The sequence below is a fragment of the Eleginops maclovinus genome, chromosome 1, assembly GCF_036324505.1.
Source record: "Eleginops maclovinus isolate JMC-PN-2008 ecotype Puerto Natales chromosome 1, JC_Emac_rtc_rv5, whole genome shotgun sequence".
NCBI classification, from domain to species: domain Eukaryota; kingdom Metazoa; phylum Chordata; class Actinopteri; order Perciformes; family Eleginopidae; genus Eleginops; species Eleginops maclovinus.
The window spans coordinates 27,433,660-27,445,542 of record NC_086349.1 but is presented as its reverse complement, the minus strand read 5'-3'; the positions used below and the strand labels follow the sequence as shown (position 1 = coordinate 27,445,542).

Genomic DNA, 11,883 nt, shown 5'->3' with positions numbered 1-11,883 from the left:
ATCAATCATTATAAAACATATCAGAGATATTATTCTGAAATGGACCAATCAGACAATGACTACTTTTACTGTCACTACTTTAAGTACATTTAGAGGAGAGTACTTTCTACTTTCACTGGAGGAACATTTAGAATACTTTCACTGTGACAGAGTATTCCTACACTCTGGTACTTCTACTTTACTCAAGTACAAGAACTGAGTACTTCTACTTTACTCAAGTACAAGATCTGAGTACTTCTACTTTACTCTAGTACAAGACCTGAGTACTTCTACTTTACTCAAGTACAAGACCTGAGTACTTCTACTTTACTCAAGTACAAGACCTGAGTACTTCTACTTTACTCAAGTACAAGATCTGAGTACTTCTACTTTACTCAAGTACAAGATCTGGTACTTCTACTTTACTCAAGTACAAGAACTGAGTACTTCTACTTTACTCAAGTACAAGATCTGAGTACTTCTACTTTACTCAAGTACAAGACCTGAGTACTTCTACTTTACTCAAGTACAAGATCTGAGTACTTCTACTTTACTCAAGTACAAGATCTGAGTACTTCTACTTTACTCAAGTACAAGATCTGAGTACTTCTACTTTACTCAAGTACAAGATCTGAGTACTTCTACTTTACTCAAGTACAAGATCTGAGTACTTCTACTTTACTCAAGTACAAGACCTGAGTACTTCTACTTTACTCAAGTACAAGATCTGAGTACTTCTACTTTACTCAAGTACAAGATCTGAGTACTTCTACTTTACTCAAGTACAAGATCTGAGTACTTCTACTTTACTCAAGTACAAGACCTGAGTACTTCTACTTTACTCAAGTACAAGATCTGAGTACTTCTACTTTACTCAAGAACAAGATTTGAGTACTTCTACTTTTACTCAAGTACAAGATCTGAGTACTTCTACTTTACTCAAGTACAAGATCTGAGTACTTCTACTTTACTCAAGTACAAGATCTGAGTACTTCTACTTTTACTCAAGTACAAGACCTGAGTACTTCTACTTTACTCAAGTACAAGATCTGAGTACTTCTACTTTACTCAAGTACAAGATCTGAGTACTTCTACTTTACTCAAGTACAAGATCTGAGTACTTCTGCTTTTAGTCAAGTACAAGACCTGAGTACTTCTACTTTACTCAAGTACAAGATCTGAGTACTTTTACTTTACTCAAGTACAAGTTCTGAGTACTTCTACTTTAACCCAAGTATGTCCGTCCTGGGAGAGGGACCCCTCCTCTGTTGCTCTCCCCGGGGTTTCTATAATTTCCCCCGGTAACTGGAAGGGTTCTTTGGGAGTGTTTCCTGATCTGGTGTGAGGGTCCAAGGACAGAGGCTGTGGTATTCATATATAGACAAATGTAAACTGTGTGATATTGGGCTCTATAAATACACTGTGATTGATTCTAGTAGACTATATGTATAGCAGACATAATAATAAGTGAAAGACCCAGACTTCATCTTTTTTGCTGTAAAACAAGAACTTTATTGTCAAGGTTTGTTGGAAAAAAAGGAGAGACCTGTCAGAGAGTCAGGGCAATCGATTCATCCAACGTCATGCAGTTTCCCAGTTTGAGGTTCAAGTCTGTCGCCCACTACCACTGTAGACTATAAATTCAGTTTGACCAAAGATATGATTAAATTCTGCAACACACGAGAAACAAATGATCCGAAAGCCAAACGTTCCAACAGACCGACCTACAGAACCGTAGGTGCAGTCAGAGCTCGAGGTGTAAATATTCACAGTTCCATTCTTAATCACATGATGCAAGAAATGCTAAAGCAACCAGAAAATGGCACATTTCACTTTATCCAAGCCGGGGACACACGGTGTAGAAGACCCAAAATAACAATGATTTTACAATAAAGAAATGGAGTTGAGAATCTCATATTTCTGATGTGTTTCTGTGAAGCACCTTCAGTTTACCTGTGTATGAAATGTCATATAAGAAATAATATAGACTTAACTTAAAGATAATGGAACGTTTTCCACGGACAGTGAGCGTTGGCGTCAGATCACACCTTACTTAAGAGCTAAGATGAAAGTCTACATTATAACAGTTTTAATGACTGACTTTTAGTCCTATTTTAAAGAACTTCTGGTTGGTTTTAGGTTTCTATTATAGGTAAGAAGGTAAAGGTCAAATAAATAAAAAGGGGTTTAAACACGTAGGAATATAGGCTATATTCATGTTAGATAAATACAATTTTAAATAATCTAAAAAGGTTGTAACATTTAATAAAAATAAAGAATAAAAAAATAGAATAAAAAGTAAAATAAATAAGGAATTCCAGTTTTCAGATTTATTAGAAATAAAGATAACATATTTATTGAAGGAAACATGGAGTCTGAGGAATATGGAAATATTTAGCGATAATACAAAGGTAAAAATGTATATATCTATAATATATAAATGAATAAATGAGGGGTTTTAATCTAAATATGGTAATATTCCTGGTAAAATAAGGGTACATTTAAAAAATGGTATTTAGGTCTTCCTGTGTGTTCCCGGCTGTTGGCATAGTCTGCACTTTTCCTCCTGATGGTTGAAACTCAGATCTGCGAAACACAGAAAATGTAAACTGCTCCACGTCATGCAGCCGTTACGACATGCACGCTTTAAAATGTAAACCTTTGGCAGAACCAGAATCCTCCTCAGAAGTGGGTTTTGTAAACGACCATGGCCCGACACAAAGAGTAAAACAGCAGAAACAACGTGTGCAACAAGGTAAACGGTACAGACTCCGCAGGTCTGCAGGAGCTGATCGGATGTGTTTGGTCCCCGCTCAGTAGATAATCCCAAAGTGATGCATAAAGTGACATCCAGTCCAGAGATAGTCCTTCCCCCAGGCTCAGTCCTCCTCTTCCTCATCCTCCTCCTCCTCCGCAGGCTGCAGGAGGGCACTGTTCTGCAGGCAGCTGTGCAGGTAGTTCACCAGCGTCCTCTGGTAGTGCTGGATGCTGCGCGGGGCCCTCAGGACGTGGCCCTCATCCGGGTACAGCTGCAGGGAGTAGTTCGCCTCCACCTTCACCAGCCGGCTCAGCAGCTCCGCGCTGTGCTGGAAGTGAACCCTCGCTGCGGAGAAAACACACACACACACACACACACACACACACACACACACACACACACACACACACACACACACACACACACACACACACACACACACACACACACACACACACACACACACACACACACACACACACACAATTGTAAAGCTGTGTGCAAAAAGGTGCGTCACTGTTTGTTTGGTTCGAGGAAACTGCCTTATTTTAACATTTACGAATCCTCCATGGTGCTGTATTGTGAAGTCCATTCTGTCTTTTTCTTGACCCTGGTTTGGTTACCAGTCTTTAAAGAGCAGGGACTCTCTCAGCCAGATTGTTAAGCGGTCTAGCAGGCTGAACGGTGAGTCACAGCGGGTATCTAGCTCCATGATGAATGAGGAGACCCACGCCCTGCATACTGAAAACCATGGGAAACATTGAACAGCGTCTCACCGTCTGCAGTCCCGTGCAGGATCAGGAAGTTCTCGTCCTTCAACTTGTTCACCTCCTCCAGCAGAGAGGCCGTCTGCAAAGATGTTCACATTAAGAGTGCTTTATTACAGACAGAAATGAAAACTAATGCACATTAAACATTCAGCTTCATCCTGCATGAGTTTTGGTTACGATCCTGTAGCCTCACCGAGTATGCGTGCTCCTCCTTCGCTGGGAGACCCAGATACCTCTCTGAGAACGCAGCGCCTGCAGGACAAACACTGAATACATGAACTGTGTCTCTGTTTGCTCCTCACCTCCACCTGCTGGATGTTTAAAGAGCTGATCTGAACTCACTGTAGAGCCTGAAGTCTGTGATGGGAGCGACGGCCGCCGTGCACTGGAACAGATTCTCCGTCGCTGCTAACATCTTCAGAGACAAATATCCACCAAACGCCTGCAGGACGAGCCGGAGGAAAGAGGTAAACAAACAGGATACGTTTTGTTATCCCCAGGGTCAAAGTTCCTGATGAGGTGAGGTAAACTTGAATAGGAGAAAGAACATGAATGAGACAATAGGAAAGTCTCCTAAATGTGTCGTAAAGAGCCTACACTTCATTCCTTTAAATAAAAAAACTACTTCTACCTTAAAGAGTCCTGATCATAACTACCTACAATTCTTTTTCAGAATTTTAAGCATTTCAATTTAAGGTTGTTAACAGAATTGTTAAATAAATGTCTTTATATGAAATAATAGGAGGATTTATTTTTTAAAGATAGCAATACAAACTGAAAGGAGAGAAACTCCCTCTGCAGGCAACACGGGATTTTAGTCTTTCCAGACCATTTACATGCACTGAAACTTTATCACACACTACCACAAATAGCAGAATAGGGCCCCATTAATGTGGACTATTGATCTTCGACGGTAAAATGCTGTCACCTTTCCGTAGAGAACGATCCGGCGATCATCGATGTACGGCAGCTTCCTCAGCAGCCTGTGGAAACATCATGGATAAAGGTCACCAATGAACTCCTGACTCTGAGCCATTGTGCTTCCTGTTGGTGCGTCACTGACTCCACCACTGAGAGGTAGTCCTTCACTCTGATGGAGCCCAGCTTGCGAGGATCCAGGGAGGGGCTCTTCTGTCCTCGGCCCCCCCCGCTGCGGCCCTCCACCCAGGCCAGAGCAACGCCGTGGGCCCCGGAGAGCACCTGGGGCCAGTCCATGGAGAACTCCTCCGTCACTGCCTGACCCGGCTCTCCGTCCCTGAACAACAGGAGGAACAGGGTGAGCAGGGACAGGTGTGTGTGTGGGGGGGGGGGGAGAAGGTCACATGACAGGAAACACTTACACCATGAAGAGGAGGGGGTGCAGGTTGGCCTCGTAGCCCTGAGGGAGGGAGAGCTTCAGGTGCAGGTCTGAAGAGAGAGACAGTCAGCTGTTCATGAGGACTAACTGTATCTGATACATTTGAGATTCCTGCAGCTTATTCGAGTCTGACTGCTTCTGAAAGACACTGGAAATGATCTGTGAACGTTTGTGATTTGTAATATCCTTAAGGTTATGTTAAAGGTCTGTCTGTACCGTGGTTTTCTGCAGAGACGGTCCTGAACAGAGTCTCAGGAAGCCTCTTGTCCTGCAGAGCTGCAGACAGAGGACTGTTGTCCTCCAGCACCACGAACCCTGTAGGACACAAAACAACACGTCATAAAAACTGCATTCATAAAATAACAAACGAATACAATAAAGTTATACAGCTTTAATGCAGAATAAAAGCAACACTTATAAATAAAAACAATCAAAAAGAAAACGGTATCATTAGATAATGAAATGAAAGATCCATTACATCAAAAACAATGATCCACCTTTAGAATCACTAATTAAAACAGACCAATCAAATACTCTCTAATCCGCAGACAGAGGGCAGTGTTCTCACACAGGGGACAACATCTGAGGCGGGTGTGCGCTCTGCAGGCTACAGCTGGAAACTGCAGTGTGTGAGTGTGAGTGTGAGTGTGAGTGTGAGTGTGAGTGTGAGTGTGAGTGTGAGTGAGTGAGTGAGTGAGTGAGTGAGTGAGTGAGTGAGTGAGTGAGTGAGTGTGTGTGTGTGTGTGTGTGTGTGTGTGTGTGTGTGTGTGGTTATTTAGGTATAACACTCACTGTAGGGGTCCGTTGTGCTGTGAACTGTCACTTTAGGGATTCCTGGTCCTGGGGAAGTTGGAAAAAAAAACCAACAACATTAAACTTAATCAATTTCACTGTGTGTGTGTGTGTGTGTGTGTGTGTGTGTATGTGTGTGTGTGTGTGTGTGTGTGTGTGTGTGTGTGTGTGTGTGTGTGTGTGTCAGTGTGTGTGTGTGTGTGTGTGTGTGTGTGTGTGTGTGTGTTACCTCTGCAGTACAGGGTGAAGTGTGTCTGGTTGGGGCTGAATTCAGCTGAGAAGAAGCGACACCCATCGATGAGATTACAGGAGAGACAGCGGCGCTCAAACTCTCCGTCCACTTCCACACTGAGAGAGAGAGAGAGAGAGAGAGAGAGAGAGAGAGAGACAGAGAGAGAGAGCGAGAGAGAGGGAGAGAGACAGAGAGAGAGCGAGAGAGACAGAGAGACAGAGAGAGAGAGAGAGCGAGAGAGACAGAGAGAGAGCGAGAGAGACAGAGAGAGAGAACGAGAGAGACAGAGAGAGAGGGAGAGAGACTTTACTCACTCATATGAGAGAAAAATTGACTTCATATCAGAGAGAAAAAAGAAGGAACTTTTTATCAGAGAGAAAAAAGAAGGAACTTTTTATCAGAGAGAAAAAAGAAGGAACTTTTTATCAGAGAGAAAAAAGAAGGAACTTTTTATCAGAGAGAAAAAAGAAGGAACTTTTTATCAGAGAGAAAAGGAACTCTTTACAGGGAAGAGGTTGAAGGCCGTCAGCATCTGTAGTTAGATTGTCTTTCAGGAGGGAGTCAGTAACTGCAGGGAGTTCTGGGTAAAGTGATCCGATGCAAACGACTTGACTTTTAGGAAAGACATGAGGTTCAATAACGCTCGACACTGAAGCCTTTACAGAGGGTTCTGTGAGGAGTCTCTGAAGGACGTCCTCCACTGGAATGTCAAACAGGATAGATCACAGAGCCTGCTCCGATGTCTCGTGTTGACGTGTAGTGTTTATTATGGGCTTTTTGTTTATTTTGAAATGCATATCATTTGTCATTTCGCTGCGGAAGGACAAACGATATTGTTCCGTCTGTGTGTTTCTAGTTCTGTGTCGGAGAGTTGTCCCTGTTTACCTGTACAGGTGTCGGCTCTGTCTGGACTCCTCTGCGCTCAGGAAATATCTAGAGATGAAGATAAAATAATCACAGACAAGAGAGGATCGTTTTAATGAGGATAATCTAAACATGCTGCTGTTGGAGGCGCTGGATATTATTTAACTCGTCTCCACACTCACAGCTTCCCGGCCTCCTCGTCCAGAGCGCAGAGCGAAGAGACATCCCAGCTGCCCGACGTCAGGAAACGAGGCGGGATGGAGGGGACGGCCGCCTGAGAGACAGAAACAACAGAGGGGAAAATAATTGGAAAAGTTACATAATAATACACCAATAAATACATAAAACCAAATGACAGATAATAATACATATTTTAAATATCCATTACTATTTAAAACGTGTATAACATTAATAAAAGCTGATTTTATTTTCTACTTCCATTTAAAATTAATTGTAGAAGAGGGTAAAATTATATATTATACACAAATAAATACAAACACTTAAAAATGAATTCATTTAAAAACAATTCAAATAACAATAAATGCAATAATATGTTTTAATTGATCTAAACCCCTGGGGAAATCAAATAAAATGCATGTTTTAAACAATGATTGTTTAATGGATAATAACTGAACACAATGTCATTAAAGCCGGTGTTGAGTATGTTTCTCTATAAACAAGAAACCATTGACACATTAAAGAGCTCCACTGGGGAGGATTGGAGAAAGTTAATGTGAATTGAACCGTGTTGCTTCTATAACGTAAAGGCCATTAAGGTCTTAACGAGTGAGTCACTCCTCAGATAAGGTGCTTTAGTGATTATGGAGGAAAAGTGATGCAAACAAATTGCTTCACCAACAGAGCAGACGGGGCTCTGCTCTGTAATCACCCTCTGTAACGAGACCCCGCTGGATGTTAACGAGCGGCTCTGTCAGGAGTCCTGGAGGCTGACCCGAGGAAGCGAAGGTTAACGGAGCTGAAAACCGACCTGTGCTGAGAGAGCGGCCACGTGGAGGAACTCCCCCCGAGCCCCCTGCTTCGCCGGGAGGATCGAGTAAAACATAGAGGCGTCCGAAGAAAACAACGGCACGTCCTGCAGGGGGAAGGAGTAAACAATAAAGGAAAATACTGAGGAAAATAACAGATAAAGAAAAGACCTGATTTAAAAAATGACAAGAACTGAATGAAAAATAAAGTAAAGCAACAGGTCGAAAATAAAGCAGAGACCTGATTAAAACAGAAAGGAAATACTGTGAATGAATTAAGAAAAGTCAAGAGTCAAAAATAAAGATAATACTGAGAGAAAAAATAGAAATCTGATCAAAAGATGAAATGACTGAGTGAAAAATACTTATAAATAATAAATAATAAAACACTAAATACATGATCAGATATGTAAGATGATGCACTGATAAAAATGAAAATAGAAATGGTGAAAAATAAGAAACATATTGAATAAACAGAAAAGAAAAAGCAGGAGGTAAATAAGAAATGTACTGAGACAATGAACAGAAGTACTGAGTCCAAGATAAAGGAACATCAGGATGAACAGAAGTACTGAGTCCAAGATAAAGGAACATCAGGATGAACAGAAGTACTGAGTCCAAGATAAAGGAACATCAGGATGAACAGAAGTACTGAGTCCAAGATAAAGGAACATCAGGATGAACAGGAGGAGTAAAACTACACAGACCTGTCGCTGGTTCTGCATTATGTCCATGGCCATTTTGTGTTTCTATCAAAGGAATCACACGTCACAGAGAAAGGTGTTAGTCACAGCGGTAACTGAACAGGAGCTCATTAGGTAGCATTGTGTTAATGAAGCTGATTATGGATTTGAGCGGATTATCAGACAATGTAACTGTACATGGGAGCGAAAACGCAGACGTCAGTGATGTTTCTGCTCTCTGTGACTCTTTGAAGTCGTCACGTTGGTCTTTTAGCATCGCTTACAAGTCAGTTTTGTCTTCCTGGTTGGTCCATATCTCTGTAAGTAACAATTTGCCGTTTGCACTTTCTATGCCTGTTCAGTAATCCATCCATAATCATGCATATGAATAATTAAAGCCATAAAAATAATTCAACATGGGCTAGCTGAGGATTTACAGAAAGAGAGAGAGCGACAAATCCAGCAGAACATCACTTCTGCTCACGCAGCCGACCACCTTAAATATGCATCCAGTCCACAGAGAGCTACAGGAAATCACTCCAGCGTAAAATCAGGAGCAAAATCCTCTGTTAAAGTGTGTGTTCCTCACCTCTGAGCAGGCTCCGGTGGTGGCCTCACACACACACAGCACCGACTGGTTCTGGACCCGGTTCAGGAAGCGCACGGCGAGGCGGGTGCTGCTGATCCAGGACACCATGGAGATGTAGCTCTCTCTGGGGAGGGGGGGGGGGAGAACATCAAAACAAGGGGAGCGAGAGAGGGAGGGAGGGAGTTTCCTCAGTGTGGGCTATGTTCATGTTGTGATTGGTCAACCGCTTAGAGATGTCCCGCCCCTCAGCCTATCACGTACAATGTGTTTGAGCGCTAGCCAATAGGTGCACAAGTGTTCCATAGTGATGTCACCGTGTTCCAGAAGTAAAGGAAGGAGTCCAACGAGCCCAAACAGTTCCCTTTAAGGTTTATTTTGAAGTTCATAAAGCTGTAGTACCTGGCTCTGAGGGCGTCTGGAGGAATCATCTCCAGGGTGTGAGCCGGGCCGTACAGATTCACCACGAACAGGCTGACGGACGGGATGCCGGAGCCAGCCTGAGGGACAACATTTATCCGATCAACTCCAGCAGCAACGTCTGAAACCTGTGGTAGAAGGATCTCTTTACCTTGGGGTAGGGGAAGACCATGTTGGAGGGGTAGAGCCCCCCTAGGAACCGGGGGATCTCCATCACGGGGGTGGCCGTGTTGTTGATGGTGAGGTACGCCAGCCGAGCTCCGTCCATCGACCACCAGTGAGCGGCGTACGACAGCAGTACCTCCTCTGTTCAACACACACATCATTCTGTTATCAGACTCAGAACCTTCAGCTTCAGCCATAAATGAGGCTTTGAGTTCTAGATGAATAATAAGGTGTTCTTCGTCAAAACCGGAGTTTTATTCTTCATTTTTTTGCAGGAATGAGTCAGAATATCCTGAGTTCTGAAGGTTTTTATTGTTTTCGTTTGAAATATGATCTTCGGTTATCAGAAGCTTATAAAATGTTTACCTCCTGTTCTCCAACATACACATGCCAGCAAATACCCCACTGGTGTTGTTCAGAAGAGGTGGAATACAGGTATCAGACTCAAAACATGCACCTGCAGATTAAGGTTATTCTGTCACCATGAATGCAGAATTAGGAAGAATCTGTGTGTGTTTACATTTTCAATCAACAGTTTTTTCTCACCAGGATAAAAACAACCCCTCGATTTGAATCAAACTGGGTGTAAGGCTGCAGGCTGAGGAAAACCCATACAATTTGAAGTGGATCAGATTCACAAAAGGGATAAACGTGGAGGTCTGACTTCTCTAGTTCCTCCTATAATCTCTGCAAAGCACGGCATCAACAGTCTGCAAGAATCCTAAAATCTGGGGTTTAGCCTTTCTAGTTTCCTCATCTGAAGGTCATTTGGTTAGTTATATGATCTGTGGTTATCACAAGCTTTAAAAGGCATTGCATATTGCCATCAGACTCAGAGGACTTCACTGCAGGAGACCCTCTCACCCTCGTAGGTCCAGTCGGAGAGTCCGTTCCGCAGGTTCTGCTCGGGCTCGGAGTCGGTGAGCCGCAGCGCCCTGCTGGACACGCTCGGCTGGTAGTAAATATCTCCATCAAACACGAAGGCCTGGCAGGAGAACACACACACACACACACACACACCAATCCATTTCACACACAACTGCCAGTGCAGGACGCCGGCCAAGAGCGGATAAATCAGAGCGCAGCAGCCGACACATCTTTACTCTCAGTTAATAAGCTGCAAGAGCCAATTACATCACAGGGAGGGATATGAGTTACATTATGAATGTAAAACAGGATCATTACAGCTGCTGCAGCCCCCCCGAGACCCCCCTCTGCTGACCCTGTCACTGCATGTTGCAGGAGTCTGATAATGTGCACTGAGGCAGAGGATATATCAAGATGTGCACGATACCACACAGCACAGATACTTCTGTTCTTTGGTTTCTGGTATTTGTTGATTTCTGGTGTTTCCTCCTTTCTCAGATGAGAGCGTGGGATTGCTTTCTAACCGAGATAAGGCGGAACATTTTACAGTCCCCAAACAACCCAAGAAAGCGCAAGATTAATTTAGGAATCGTGACAACAATGCACGAATATCAAACAATCGCATTTGGATTTCCCCGGGTTTAGAGAAATGATAATGTTGTGATACAGATAAACACTATAAGGTCCATTCATCCTAATTAAGGCTGACAGGCTTTGACTGCCAAATCCTGTTAACGTGAAGTTATTGAACAATCTGCTGCCCCTCTGTTCACCCTCTGTCTGAAACCAGAGCCCAGTCTGCTCTGATTGGTGAGCTCTGTCTCTATCGGTTGTGATTGGTCAACCCCTTAGACATGTCCCGCCCTTAGTAATAACTTGAGAGAGTTGCTGCAGATATATTCCAGGTGTTAGAGTCGTGTTTACCAGCTGGTTCCCCTGCGGCCCCCAGGAGGCGAACTGCAGCGCCGCCTTCTCGTTCTCCGGAGGATTAAGCTCCTGCAGATCTCTGCAACACACACACACACAGATTAGCTACCCCCCAAATTAGGGACCAGCGTCTTGCTAAAACCCCTCAGAGGTCCGTCCACTGCAGGACAAACAGAGCACGATGCAGATGGTGGGAGAGGGGGCGGGGGGGATGAAACAGAGAATGGGTTCATGCAAGAGTTTCTGTTTCCATTTTCCATCTGCACATTCTCCTCCAGAACAGGCAGTGATCTGCAGCTCCTCCCGGAGTCAGTCCTCAGAGAGAGAGATATATAGACCTGATTAAAGAAAATGACAAGAACTGAATAAAAAATAAAGGAAAAATGTAATCTAAAATAAAGAAAAGCAACAGGTAAAAAAGGAACGAGTGAAAAATAAGGAAAATACTGAGTACAAAAAAAAAGATACCTCAATAAATAAAAAACGGATTGAGTCCA

General features: G+C 43.2%; 1 protein-coding gene across 4 annotated transcripts; it reads right to left on the bottom strand.

Annotated features, from left to right (window-relative positions):
* Positions 1–1,488: 1,488 nt before the first annotated feature.
* LOC134865531 (inactive dipeptidyl peptidase 10) lies at positions 1,489–11,506 on the bottom strand. Of its 4 annotated transcripts, none has more exons than XM_063885149.1 (19): positions 11,384–11,506; positions 10,457–10,577; positions 9,579–9,733; positions 9,410–9,507; positions 9,011–9,134; positions 8,446–8,487; positions 7,741–7,845; positions 6,935–7,026; positions 6,774–6,821; positions 5,886–6,004; positions 5,657–5,704; positions 5,081–5,179; positions 4,848–4,914; positions 4,571–4,762; positions 4,436–4,490; positions 3,850–3,949; positions 3,701–3,759; positions 3,514–3,586; positions 1,489–3,082 (listed from the first exon to the last, which is right to left on the bottom strand). In XM_063885149.1, exons 3-19 carry the CDS (start codon positions 9,693–9,695, stop codon positions 2,859–2,861), a joined length of 1,662 nt encoding a protein of 553 aa, XP_063741219.1. In that variant the 5' UTR covers positions 9,696–9,733; positions 10,457–10,577; positions 11,384–11,506; the 3' UTR covers positions 1,489–2,858. The 4 variants fall into 4 exon arrangements, with proteins under 4 accessions (XP_063741219.1, XP_063741303.1, XP_063741379.1 ...); XM_063885383.1 differs by having other exon boundaries at positions 2,852–3,082; positions 3,701–3,773; XM_063885233.1 differs by lacking the exon at positions 11,384–11,506 and having other exon boundaries at positions 10,457–10,650.
* Between the last annotated feature and the right edge of the window lie 377 nt (positions 11,507–11,883).

Bases quoted from the DNA above. Each gene is read 5' to 3' on its own strand.
- LOC134865531 (XM_063885149.1), bottom strand. From the start codon at position 9,695: ATGGACGGAGCTCGGCTGGCGTACCTCACCATCAACAACACGGCCACC. The intron at 7,027-7,740 runs GTCGGTTTTCAG...TCTGTCTCTCAG, and splicing joins TGGCCGCTCTCTCAGCACAG to GCGGCCGTCCCCTCCATCCC. The intron at 6,822-6,934 runs GTGAGTGTGGAG...CTTCATCTCTAG, and splicing joins GACGAGGAGGCCGGGAAGCT to ATATTTCCTGAGCGCAGAGG.